This window comes from Ranitomeya imitator, chromosome 6 (assembly GCF_032444005.1).
Source record: "Ranitomeya imitator isolate aRanImi1 chromosome 6, aRanImi1.pri, whole genome shotgun sequence".
Lineage (NCBI taxonomy): Eukaryota > Metazoa > Chordata > Amphibia > Anura > Dendrobatidae > Ranitomeya > Ranitomeya imitator.
In genome coordinates, this window is record NC_091287.1 from 179,048,168 (window position 1) to 179,062,378 (window position 14,211).

Here is a 14,211-nt window from a genome sequence, read left to right on the forward strand (position 1 = left end):
TGCAAAGTTCGCTTTACTGTCCTCGCTCTGTCCTAGAATATCGGGCCCCACTTTGCTGAATCTATTTCATCCCTACGTTTTGTCTTTTCATCTTACTCACAGTCATTATATGTGGGGGGCTGCCTTTTCCTTTGGGGAATTTCTCTGGGGCAAGTCAGGCCTATTTTTCTATCTTCAGGCTAGCTAGTTTCTTAGGCTGTGCCGAGTTGCCTAGGTAGTTGTTAGGCGCAATCCACAGCCGCTTTTAGTTGTGTTTAGGATAGGATCAGGTGTGCAGTCTACAGAGTTTCCACGTCTCAGAGCTCGTTCTTGTATTTTTGGGTATTTGTCAGATCACTGTGTGCGCTCTGATCGCTAAGCACACTGTGTTTCTGGATTGCCTTCATAACACCTGTCATTAGCAAACATAACAGTACAAGGAGCCAAACTAATGATTCTCAATAGAGGGAAAGAAAAAGTTCTGACATCATTTTTTTTTTTTTTTTTTCTGCTCTGTGTTCACTTTTTTTTTTTTCCCCTAGACATTTGGGTGATTCTGGACACAGGTGTGGACATGGATATTCAGGGTCTGTGCTCTTCAATGGATAATCTCGTTATAAATGTACAAAAAATTCAAGATACTATTGATCAGAAATCTATGTTAGAACCAAGAATTCCTATTCCTGATTTGTTTTTTGGAGATAGAACTAAGTTTCTAAGTTTCAAAAATAATTGTAAGCTATTTCTGGCCTTGAAACCTCATTCTTCTGGTAATCCTATTCAACAGGTTTTGATTATTATTTCTTTTTTGCGCGGCGACCCTCAAGACTGGGCATTTTCTCTTGCGCCAGGAGACCCTGCATTGAGTAGTGTCGATGCGTTTTTCCTGGCGCTCGGATTGCTGTACGATGAGCCTAATTCAGTGGATCAGGCTGAGAAAAATTTGCTGGCTTTGTGCCAGGGTCAGGATGATATAGAAGTATATTGTCAGAAATTTAGGAAATGGTCAGTACTCACTCAGTGGAATGAATCTGCGCTGGCAGCTTTGTTCAGAAAGGGTCTCTCTGAGGCTCTTAAGGATGTCATGGTGGGATTTCCTATGCCTGCTGGTTTGAATGAGTCTTTGTCTTTGGCCATTCAGATCGGTCGACGCTTGCGCGAGCGTAAATCTGTGCACCATTTGGCAGTACTGCCTGAGGTTAAACCTGAGCCTATGCAGTGCGATAGGACTATGACTAGAGTTGAACGGCAGGAATACAGACGTCTGTGTTTCTACTGTGGTGATTCCACTCATGCTATTTCTGATTGTCCTAAGCGCACTAAGCGGTCCGCTAGGTCTGCCATCATTGGTACTGTACAGTCCAAATTCCTTCTGTCCATTACCTTGATATGCTCTTTGTCGTCGTTTTCTGTCATGGCGTTTGTGGATTCGGGCGCTGCCCTGAATCTGATGGATTTGGATTATGCTAAACGTTGTGGGTTTTTCTTGGAGCCTTTGCGGTGTCCTATTCCATTGAGAGGAATTGATGCTACACCTTTGGCCAAGAATAAACCTCAATACTGGGCCCAGCTGACCATGTGCATGGCTCCTGCACATCAGGAAGTTATTCGCTTTCTGGTGTTGCATAATCTGCATGATGTGGTCGTGTTGGGGTTGCCATGGCTACAAACCCATAATCCAGTATTGGATTGGAATTCCATGTCGGTGTCCAGCTGGGGTTGTCAGGGGGTACATGGTGATGTTCCATTTTTGTCGATTTCGTCATCCACCCCTTCTGAGGTCCCAGAGTTCTTGTCTGATTATCAGGATGTATTTGAAGAGCCCAAGTCCGATGCTCTACCTCCGCATAGGGATTGTGATTGTGCTATCAATTTGATTCCTGGTAGTAAATTCCCTAAAGGTCGATTATTTAATTTATCCGTGCCCGAACACGCCGCTATGCGCAGTTATGTGAAGGAATCCCTGGAGAAGGGACATATTCGCCCATCGTCATCACCACTGGGAGCAGGGTTCTTCTTTGTAGCCAAGAAGGATGGTTCGCTGAGACCGTGTATTGATTACCGCCTTCTTAATAAGATCACTGTTAAATTTCAGTATCCCTTGCCATTGTTATCTGACTTGTTTGCTCGGATTAAGGGGGCTAGTTGGTTCACTAAGATAGATCTTCGTGGTGCGTATAATCTGGTGAGAATCAGGCAAGGAGATGAATGGAAAACTGCATTCAATACGCCCGAGGGTCATTTTGAGTATCTAGTGATGCCGTTCGGACTTGCCAATGCTCCATCTGTGTTTCAGTCTTTTATGCATGACATCTTCCGTGAGTATCTGGATAAATTCCTCATTGTTTACTTGGATGACATTTTGATCTTCTCAGATGATTGGGAGTCTCATGTGAAGCAGGTCAGAATGGTTTTTCAGGTCCTGCGTGCTAACTCTTTGTTTGTGAAGGGATCAAAGTGTCTCTTCGGTGTGCAGAAAGTTTCATTTTTGGGGTTCATCTTTACCCCTTCTACTATCGAGATGGATCCAGTTAAGGTCCAAGCCATCCAGGATTGGATTCAGCCGACATCTCTGAAAAGTCTGCAAAAGTTCCTGGGCTTTGCTAATTTTTATCGTCGCTTCATCTGTAATTTTTCTAGCATTGCCAAACCATTGACCGATTTGACCAAGAAGGGTGCTGATTTGGTTAATTGGTCTTCTGCTGCTGTGGAAGATTTTCAGGAGTTGAAGCGTCGTTTTTGTTCTGCCCCTGTGTTGTGTCAGCCAGATGTTTCTCTTCCGTTCCAGGTCGAGGTTGATGCTTCTGAGATTGGAGCAGGGGCGGTTTTGTCACAGAGAGGTTCTGATTGCTCAGTGATGAAACCATGTGCTTTCTTTTCCAGGAAGTTTTCGCCCGCTGAGTGTAATTATGATGTGGGCAATCGAGAGTTGCTGGCCATGAAGTGGGCATTCGAGGAGTGGCGTCATTGGCTTGAAGGAGCTAAGCATCGCGTGGTGGTATTGACTGATCATAAGAACTTGACTTATCTCGAGTCTGCCAAGCGCTTGAATCCTAGACAGGCCCGTTGGTCGTTATTTTTTGCCCGCTTCGACTTTGTGATTTCGTACCTTCCGGGCTCTAAAAATGTGAAGGCGGATGCTCTGTCTAGGAGTTTTGTGCCCGACTCTCCGGGTTTATCTGAGCCAGCGGGTATCCTCAAGGAAGGAGTCATTGTGTCTGCCATCTCCCCTGATTTGCGGCGGGTGCTGCAAAAATTTCAGGCGAATAAACCTGATCGTTGTCCAGCAGAGAAACTGTTCGTCCCTGATAGGTGGACTAATAAACTTATCTCTGAACTTCATTGTTCGGTGTTGGCTGGTCATCCTGGAATCTTAGGTACCAGAGAGTTAGTGGCTAGATCCTTCTGGTGGCCATCTCTGTCACGGGATGTACGTACTTTTGTGCAGTCCTGTGGGATTTGTGCTAGGGCTAAGCCCTGCTGTTCTCGTGCCAGTGGGTTGCTTTTGCCCTTGCCGGTCCCAAAGAGGCCTTGGACACATATTTCGATGGATTTCATTTCTGACCTTCCCGTTTCTCAAAAGATGTCAGTCATTTGGGTGGTCTGTGATCGCTTTTCTAAAATGGTCCATCTGGTGCCCTTGTCTAAATTGCCTTCCTCCTCTGATTTGGTACCTTTGTTCTTTCAGCATGTGGTTCGGTTGCATGGCATTCCTGAGAATATTGTTTCTGACAGAGGTTCCCAGTTTGTTTCAAGGTTTTGGCGAGCCTTTTGTGGTAGGATGGGCATTGACCTATCCTTTTCCTCGGCTTTCCATCCTCAGACTAATGGCCAGACCGAACGAACCAATCAGACCTTGGAAACATATCTGAGATGTTTTGTTTCTGCAGACCAGGATGATTGGGTGTCCTTTTTGCCGTTGGCTGAGTTCGCCCTTAATAATCGGGCCAGCTCGGCTACCTTGGTTTCTCCATTTTTTTGCAATTCTGGGTTCCATCCTCGTTTCTCTTCAGGACAGGTTGAGTCTTCGGACTGTCCTGGTGTGGATTCTGTGGTGGATAGGTTGCAGCAGATCTGGACTCAGGTAGTGGACAATTTGATCTTGTCCCAGGAGAAAGCTCAACTTTTCGCTAATCGCAGACGCCGTGTGGGTCCCCGACTTCGTGTTGGGGATCTGGTTTGGTTATCTTCTCGTCATATTCCTATGAAGGTTTCCTCTCCTAAATTTAAACCTCGTTTTATTGGTCCGTATAGGATTTCTGAGGTTCTCAATCCTGTGTCTTTTCGTTTGACCCTCCCAGACTCCTTTTCCATACATAATGTATTCCATAGGTCGTTGTTGCGGAGATACGTGGCACCTATGGTTCCATCTGTTGAGCCTCCTGCCCCGGTTTTGGTGGAGGGGGAATTGGAGTATATTGTGGAGAAGATTTTGGATTCTCGTGTTTCTAGACGGAAACTCCAGTATCTGGTTAAATGGAAGGGTTATGCTCAGGAAGATAATTCCTGGGTTTTTGCCTCTGATGTTCATGCTTCCGATCTTGTTCGTGCCTTTCATGCGGCTCATCCTGGTCGGCCTGGGGGCTCTGGTGAGGGTTCGGTGACCCCTCCTCAAGGGGGGGGTACTGTTGTGAATTCGGTGGCTGAATTCACTCCTGTGGTCACAAGTGGTACTGCAGCTTCTGAGCTTCCTCCCTCAGGTGTTCTGGTGAGCTCGTTAACTGCTTTATTACTTAACTCCGCCTGATGCTGCTATCCTTGCTCCTTGTCAATGTTTCAGTGTTGGATCTGAGCTTCTCCTGATTGTTCCTGTGACCTGCTGCTCTGTATAGCTAAGTGCTTTTTGCTTTTTTGTTGCTTTTTTTCTGTCCAGCTTGTCTTTTGTTTTGCTGGAAGCTCTGAGACGCAAAGGGTGTACCGCCGTGCCGTTAGTTCGGCACGGTGGGTTTTTTTTGCCCCCTTTGCATGGTTTTGCTTTAGGGTTTTTTGTAGACTGCAAAGTTCGCTTTACTGTCCTCGCTCTGTCCTAGAATATCGGGCCCCACTTTGCTGAATCTATTTCATCCCTACGTTTTGTCTTTTCATCTTACTCACAGTCATTATATGTGGGGGGCTGCCTTTTCCTTTGGGGAATTTCTCTGAGGCAAGTCAGGCCTATTTTTCTATCTTCAGGCTAGCTAGTTTCTTAGGCTGTGCCGAGTTGCCTAGGTAGTTGTTAGGCGCAATCCACAGCCGCTTTTAGTTGTGTTTAGGATAGGATCAGGTGTGCAGTCTACAGAGTTTCCACGTCTCAGAGCTCGTTCTTGTATTTTTGGGTATTTGTCAGATCACTGTGTGCGCTCTGATCGCTAAGCACACTGTGTTTCTGGATTGCCTTCATAACACCTGTCATTAGCAAACATAACAGGCCTCCACTGAGTTCAGGCTTTCATCTTCCAGAACCTTCACAACAACCAATCCATTGGACACTGAACTAGTTAAAACAATGAAACTTTTACTTGGCAGCTTACGGTCATTACAATTAGGCAAATAGCATAAGGCCCAATGGGCTACAGTCTTTCCTATAGGTACCGGACTTAACTTCAGCCCCAGTTCTCAGTATGTGTGGAGCATCCATCTTGCTAACTCCTCTAGCACTAGGAATTCTTCTCCACCACAAGCAGTGCACTCAGATTCCATCAACCTCCACTTCCAAGAGTTTGAGTCCAACTTTCCCTACAAGCTTAGTGGGTCCAAAGGACACAATGTCCATCTCGAGGTTCCTGGGCCTGCGGACGGACTCCCACTGAAGGGTTCTTTGGCAATTAACTGCCCCAAGTAAAAGACCCATGCTGTTCCTAGTAGCCTGTTGCCTGTGCTGCTGTCACTTCACCACCCTATCTCTCACCGAATTCGACACTTCCTGAACTTGGCATTAACTCTCAGATCCCCCTCTCTAATCTGGGCCAGCTATTACAGTTAACCCTGTCTGACTAAACTGCAGCCTTTGAGTGTTTTACTCTCAGATAACATACATCAATATGACAAGCCTACAACCTGCAGTAACCACCGATCGACCAAACCACTGCAAGACCAGCTCTATCCTCACCTACCGTATCCTCACCCATCCCTTGTAGATTGTGAGCCCTCGCGGGCAGGGTTCTCTCTCCTCCTGTGCCAGTTGTGACTTGTATTGTTCAAGATTATTGTACTTGTTTTTATTATGTATACCCATCCTCATATGTAAAGCACCATGGAATAAATGGCGCTATAATAATAAATAATAATATAAAATAGATTTAACCACTTGGAGTGTCAAGGAGCAGAACTTCACCTCCACGACTTCTACACAATGGTTTAATTAATAAATACTGCTCTATTACAGGCAGATATTATGTTTTAAGTTCCAGTCTCTGCAAGGAATATAAAGCTCTGCATCAGATATATATAAACCTTTGACTGCTATAAAGATATATTAGTAAATTAATTAGCATAAATTTAACACTTTTAAAATAAAAAAAAGGTACTCAAGATGGGACATTCATGTATTTTAGCGAATGTATTTTGTCTGCAATAATATACTTATAAATTATTTGTAAGACAAAGTACTGATATCAACTAACAAATCTTTTTGTATAAAATAGGGTAAAGAAGAGATCAGATCTAATTGGTGCCTTTAAACTTGATCCTGTTTACCTTCAATATGATCAACAAGAATCAGGTGAGTAAATCTATCAATCCATAATTATTGCCAAGCATTTAATAATTTAGCAGCCATTTCATGCCTCTGAATATGACTATGCCTCTGGTTAAAAGTTGGTTTATATAGTTACATAGTTAGTACAGGTGAAAACAGACACATGTTTGTCGAGTTCAAAGGATAGGAAAAAACAACAGTGGGGTTCGGTATATCCTTACTGCATAATCTAGTCTGCCCCAAATAGGAGGATTTCCCCCTGATCCCAAGTGTCAATCGAATAATTTCATCATTCTTAACAAGAGAGTTACACATGTTTATAATTGTTTATATTATAAAAAACTTTTAAGGCTACTTTCACACTAGCGTCGTACCCGGCCCCTCGCAGTCCGTGGGGCCGGCGTACCGACACTAGCAGTGAATGCGCCGCACAAGGGGGGCAGCAGATGCATTTTTCCAGCGCATCCGCTGCTCCATTGTGAGGTGCGGGGAGGTGGGGGCGGAGTTCCAGCCGCGCATGTGCGGTCAGAAATGGCGGACTGTCAGAAGCAAAAAACGTTACATGTAGCGTTTTTTGCTGCCGGCGGTCCGCCACAACACGGCGCAACCGTCGCACGACGGTTGAGACGTGTGTCAATGCGTCGCAATGCGTCGCTAATGTTAGTCTATGGGGAAAAAACGCATCCTGCAGACAACTTTTCAGGATGCGTTTTTTCCCCTAAACGACGCATTGCGACGTATTGAAAACGACGCTAGTGTGAAAGTGGCCTAAGCCTTTTTGAAACCATCAACAATTGTTGGTAAGACTAGCACCGGAGATAGGCTGTTGCGCAGAATAATAGTTCTCACAGTAAAGGCCGGTCTCTTGTAGAGATTGAACCTTTCTTTCTTATGATTTTTGTCTTTTTTTTGTGCACTTTTGCTCTTTCCTCTCCTTCTTCCAAGAACCATTGCTTTTCTATCCACATATCTATATGAGGGCTTATTTTTGGAGCCAGCATCAAAGTGGGGACCTACAGTTAAGGTAATAATACATCATATGTGCTGAATGGGCTAATCATTCAGCATTACTGAGATCCTCCATGCCCCTTGCCAGCTTTGTGACTGTCCTTTGTACTTTTTCTAATTTCAAGGCATATTTATTCTGAACTGCTGCGTAGAGCCTGAAATGCATATTCCAGATGCGGTGGCACTAACACTTCGCAAAATCGTAATATTACTTCTCTGTTCCACAAGCCCATGCCTTTTTAATACATGACAATAACCCACTGGCCTTAGAAGCTGCTGATTGACATTGCATGCTGCTATTTATTCTGCGATCTACAAGTACAAGGACACATAGATCTACCACTACCAGTGATTCTACTAGCTTTACTCTCCCTAGAACATATATTGCCTGCTGATTGTTATAACTTTACATAGCTCCACATTGGACCTCATCTACCAAATGGATACCCAAACACGCAGTTTGTCCAAGTCAGTAACATATGAACATCTTTCATTGATTGCTCTATAGCTCCATCATTTGCAAAATTAGAAACAACTCTATTAATCCCAACTTCTTAATCATTAATATATATGTTGAATAATGATGAATACAGCATCGAACCTTGGGGTCACCACTTATAAACAGAGACCATTGAGATTAGCAGTCACTCAGTACAACGCAGTGTCATTGAGTCAGTTTTCAATACTAATACAAACCTTATTTTCTAAGTCCATAGAATTTTATTTACCCATTAGGCATCTGTTTGGGACAGTGTCAAATGCCTTTGAAAAGTCCAAAAACACAATTGTAATAGCTACCCTTCTGCCAAGCTTCTGTTCTCCTCTTCATAAAAACGTATCAGGTTGTTTGGACAACTTTAGTGCTTATGACCCCTAAAGGGTTCAGATTGCGTTGCACGCGTTCGTTAGACAAACTACATCACACCGCGGCATAACGCAGTGTAACACAGTCCGTTAACGCCGCAAGTAATTCATATGTCGGATGCATCGCTAGCGCACGCCCACAAAAGTTTTGAGACTGAGACATTTTGTTTTTCACAAAGTTTGCTGCTTCAGTTTTTATAGTGGCAATTTGCATTAACTCTAGATTATTATGAAGAGTAATCAGATGAAATGCAAAAGATGCAACATCATTCCTTGCCATGAAAATTAGTTTAATCACAAAAACCTGTATTTCCACTGAATTTCAGCCCCGCTATAAAATTACTTCTTTACATTGTTTCTGTGATCTTCTTGTTAGCATAGGAGTAAGTGTTAAGGACAAAAAGGCAGCTGATATCACTCTACCATACTGCTTGATTTATAATTACAGACGGATTGCCTAAACTCCTTAACAACCACCGATGAGCCTTTTAATGGCGGAAGTTTAGGGTACTTATTCCACAGCACCGCTTTTTAACGGCACTGAGAAATAAGAGTATAGCGCCCCCAGCGTCTGAAAATCTCAAGGGTCTCTGCTACCGTGGTGTCTGAGACCTCGGAGAACATGATTTGAATCGGTTTTTACCATCCCCAGTGTTGAGATCGCCGTTATGCAACGAATAAGGGTAAGTTCACACAGCGTTTTTGCTGCTTTTTTTTCTGCAGCAAAACCTGATCATCTTGGCAGGAAAAACGCAGGTTTAGGTGCATTTTTGGTGTAGTTTTTGTTGCGTATTTGGTGCGTATTTTGGTGCGTTTTTTTTCTCTTTGTCCATGCTAATGTCCTTGGATTTTCAGCAGCAAAAATGCAGCAAATAATGATACCTGCATTTTTGCTGCGTTTTTGCTGCGTTTTTTCAACACCAATTCAAGTCAATAGGTGAAAAACGCAGAAAAAACGCAGCAAAAATGCTAAAAGAAGTGACATGCTTTGTGTCCAAAAAAAGCAGCAAAGCACAAAATACTGATCATACAAAAAACAATGTGTGTGCATGAGATTTCTGAAATGTCATAGGCTTTGCTGGTACTGTAAAAAGCAGCTGAAAATTAGCATTAAAAAAACGCAGCAACACAAACGCCCTGTGTGAACTTACCCTAACGGCGACTGGAAAAAAAACAAAACTCCAATATCCATTTATTTATCTCTCCTCTGATATGATCTAGAATACCAGAGGAGCGAGAAATGGGGTCCCCAGAGCACCCCCCCAGTACCTCCAGCATCCCCGGACCCTCCGGCTCTGTCCCACGGCCCTCCATGTCATCTTCCTGGAAGAAAATGGCGGGCGCATGCACAGTGTGCACGCCTAGATCTGCTGACCGGCACCCGGCAACAATAGGAGATTTTTCCTATTGGTTCATTTTGATCACTGTGATGAACCCTATCACAGTGATCAAAATAAAATAAAAAATAGTAAATTAAACCACCCTGTCACGATATATATAGCGACCACAACGGGATGGTAAAGGGGTGAGGAAGGCCCTACCAATTGTTGGCAGATATGCAACAGATACAGACTAATTTGTGTGCAGGAGGAGTTTACACTTTTCTGACAGTAGATGGCCATGTTGTTACCGTTATATGCTTAGTTGAATGTAATGCATATACTTGTTGTACTTTGTTTTCACTTTCTCTCTGGTAAAACGTCCTTTAGACTTCCTGTTATGCAGTATTAAAAAGTTGATGCATGTACCTCCTGTTCGGTGTACATAAAAGTTTAATTACCCCATATAATCTACTGCGTCCAAACTTCTTCTGCATCCAAACTATTCAACACCAATAGGGAAATGAGGAATGGTCACATCCTGCTTAAACTTGAGCCTGACCCTGAACTACTCCTAAAGCCCTAAGTGGGTCCTTCACCCCACCACCATCAGGAATCTTATCCCTCGCTGTCACCTCACACTGCCCTGGCTAGTGCATTGGCTGGCAAGGGGTCTAGCCTCACCACTGCAGATAGTTCAACACAGGGGACCGAGACAAACATGAGACAGATGGGGTAATAACACAACTTAGCTTTAACAACTTCCTCTGCTGCAAAACACCGCACAGCAGAATAAAGGCACCAGGATCACAAACTCACAAAACCAGCTCATAAACCACAGCAGCCAGCAAGTTCCTTACACCAGGTTTGGTCACTGTAGATTGCTCTATCACCGACAGTCAGCTGATGCATCAGGTGACCATTTAAAAGATGATGGGAGTGGTCACCACCCACATCAGCTGACCTAACAACTCTGCACTTACAACAAATTGCCAGCGAGGAACACTGATATTAACCCCTGCTGGTCCTGAAAGGAAAAACACTTCATTAAAATCATAGTGGAACCAGAGCTACCACAAATTAAAAAATGGATTGTGACGGTACCTGCCATTCAATGAGGGGCCTCTGGATCCTCAACATCGGACCTCACTGGAAACGACATATGGTGAGGATGCCTCGATCCACAAAGATTCACCTCTGCAGTTACCTGATTCACAAATAGTCCCCCCCAAAAAATAGCATATACACAAATATAATATAATGTTCACAAATACGCAAATTCTACAAAGAAGGGTCCCAGATAACATTCAATCTTGGTATAAATAAACCAAAAATAGGCAGCTAAAAAACAAGTGTGATTACACGAGTATCACAGTACCATATAGGTTAGAAAGAATGTAGTTGGTATGCTAGCAAAAAAGGTTATAATGCAGAGTGAAGGAAGGCGGAAACAAAAGGGTTAAGATGGGAAAAATGCCCGATTCTAGAATTAGTATACCCTGCTTTCCATAAATCATGAATTCAGCAAAAAGCAACTCGCATTGATGATGTGGGACAAGCGGTGTGGGATAGGATCCCACGCGTATCGCCGCAAAAAAGTGCGGCTTCCTCAGGGAAAAGATAGCAATTTGCAATTTTAAGTGTTTTAAATATTTTGTGCTGTGTGCTGTTTTCTACTAATAAAGCATTGAATTTTTTTTATATATATATATATATATATATATATATATATATATATATATATTGAGGTGTTCCCGCTTACATGGGCATGATCTTTTCTTGATTCAGTCATGGTGAACATACTTTGGCGCGAGCTGGGCAAACATTGATGTAATGACCCGTAAGTTCACAGTAGAAACATGACCCCATACCACAGCGAACCGCAGGCAACCCAGTTTGAGAAGAGACTCCTCCCACCTGCATAGGTTCGTCCGTCTGCACCGGTGTGTCCTCCAACCTAGAAAGAACAACAGGGGGCAGATTTGGGGTATGTCTTTCTCTGAGGCATCTATCCACCTGGAAACATAGCATAAGCAGGAATTAAAACATAACTTTTAATGTGTATATATAAAAAGAAAACAAAGTACAAAAAATAGTGTCACCTAAAGAGGAATATAAAAAGGGTACTACATAATGTGACCTGTCAGGTACTACATCATAACTGGATTAGTACTCCTAAGGGTTTAATAAAACAACACTCGCAATGGCCCAATGTGTTTATTAATCAAGCCAAGGTACCTTATTTGATAAGGGTAACACACACATGCAAAAGCACTAATTGAGTGCCAAAACAAATAAATGGATAACCTTGGTTGCATAAATATCAGCAGGTATCACAAAAAAGGAGCAGGGGTCAAATGGTGTGAAACATGAACAAATATATAAAATGGAACAGTCTCACCAATTGCCAAGGACCAGTAAAGTGGAGCCAAAACTTGCTTTAATGAAAGAATCCATCATGCCACAGCATCGGGCGACAATACCCTGTCAATCCCTATAGGGGCTATCAATCAAGCTGAATCCCCAAGCTCCCGCCCTTACAAGGGCAGTCCACATCTATCCTTAAAATATAACGTGCCCTGCACTCTCCCTATATCGGTGACATGCGCGGCCCGACAATGGCGGACACAACGCAGCAAAAAACGTTACATGTAACATGTTTTTTGCTGCCGACGGTCCGCCACAACACGATGCAACCGTCGCACGACGGTTGCGACGTGTGTCAATGCGTCGCAATGTATCGCTAATGTTAGTCTATGGGGAAAAAAACGCATCCTGCAGACAACTTTGCAGGATGCGTTTTTTAGATTAAGCGACGCATTGCGACGTATTCAAAACGACGCCAGTGTGAAAGTAGCCATGGGGCACAAAAATTAAAATTTTAAAATTGCCAAGTTTTCCAAATTTTATTTTTTCAGAAACAAATGCAAGTCATATCAAAGAAATATTACCACTATCATGAAGTACAGCAGGGGTGTCAAACTGCATTCCTCGAGGGCTGCAAACAGGTCATGTTTTCAGGATTTCCTTCTACTGCACAGGTGATAATTTAATCACCTACACACATAATGATTGCAGCACCTTGTGCAATGCTAAGGAAATCTTGAAAACACGCATGGTTTGCGGCCCTCGAGGAATGCAGTTTGACACCCCTGAAGTACAGTATGTCTTGAAAAAAACAGTCTCAGAATCAGTGGGATCCGTTGAAGCGTTCCAGAGCTATAACCTTATAAAGCGACAGTGGTCAGAATTGCCAAAATTGGCTTGGTCATTAAGGACAAAATTGACTGTCACTAAGAGGTTAAAAGGGGGCAGGTGCTTTAAATTGTTATCTTCTGCAAGAAACAAGTGCAGTCATCTCTGCTTTGTATCAAAAGAGCTTTAAGGTACCGTCACATTTAGCGACGCTGAAGCGATCTAGACAACGATCCCGATCGCTGCAGCATCGCTGTGTGGTCGCTGGAGAGCTGTCACACAGACAGCTGTCCAGCGACCAACTATGCGAAGTCCACTGGTAACCAGGGTAAACATCGGGTTACTAAGCGCAGGGCCGCGCTTAGTAACCCGATGTTTACCCTGGTTACCAGTGCTAATGTAAAAAAACACTACATACTTACATTCCGGTGTCTGTCCCCCGGCGATGTGCTTTCCTGCACTGACTGTGAGCGCCGGCTGGCCGTAAAGCACAGCGGTGACGTCACCGCTGTAATCTGCTTTACGGCTGGCCGGCGCTGACAGTGCAGGGAAGCAGAACACACAGGGACGTGACAGACACCGGAATGTAAGTATGAAGTGTTTCTTTTTTTTTACATTTACACTGGTAACTAGGGTAAACATCGGGTTACTAAGCGCGGCCCTGCGCTTAGTAACCCGATGTTTACCCTGGTTACCAGTGAAGACATTGCTGAATCGGCGTCACACACGGCGATTCAGCGATGTCTGCGGGAGATCCAGCGACAAAATAAAGTTCTGGACTTTCTGCTCCGACCAACGATGTCACAGCAGGATCCAGATCGCTGCTGCGTGTCAAACACAACGATATCGCTATCCATGACGCTGCAACGTCACGGATCGCTAGCGATATCGTTGTGAAGTTGGTCAGTGTGAAGGTACCTTTACATGCAAGAATATTGCTGATTGTAAGGCCATGTGCACACGTACAGTATTTTTTGCGTTTTTTTCGCGTTTTTTCGCTATAAAAACGTGATAAAAACACGAAAAAAATGCTTACATATGCCTCCTATTATTTACAATGTATTTCGCATTTCTTGTGCAAATGTTGCCTTTTTTTCCGCGAAAAAAATCGCATCGCGGAAAAAAAAGCAACATGTTCATTAAATTTGCGGAATTGCGGTGACTCCGCAC

The 14,211-nt window shown here is 43.6% G+C and overlaps 1 protein-coding gene across 3 annotated transcripts in view; it reads left to right on the forward strand.

The window, feature by feature from the left end:
• DDC (dopa decarboxylase) overlaps nucleotides 1-14,211 on the forward strand; it is a 313,463-nt gene that overhangs the window by 166,837 nt on the left and 132,415 nt on the right. For all 3 annotated transcript variants that reach the window (XM_069730344.1, XM_069730340.1, XM_069730343.1), the window contains one exon: nucleotides 6,603-6,679. In XM_069730344.1, the coding sequence (XP_069586445.1) occupies nucleotides 6,603-6,679 (77 nt within the window). The remainder of the gene's footprint in view (nucleotides 1-6,602; nucleotides 6,680-14,211) is intronic.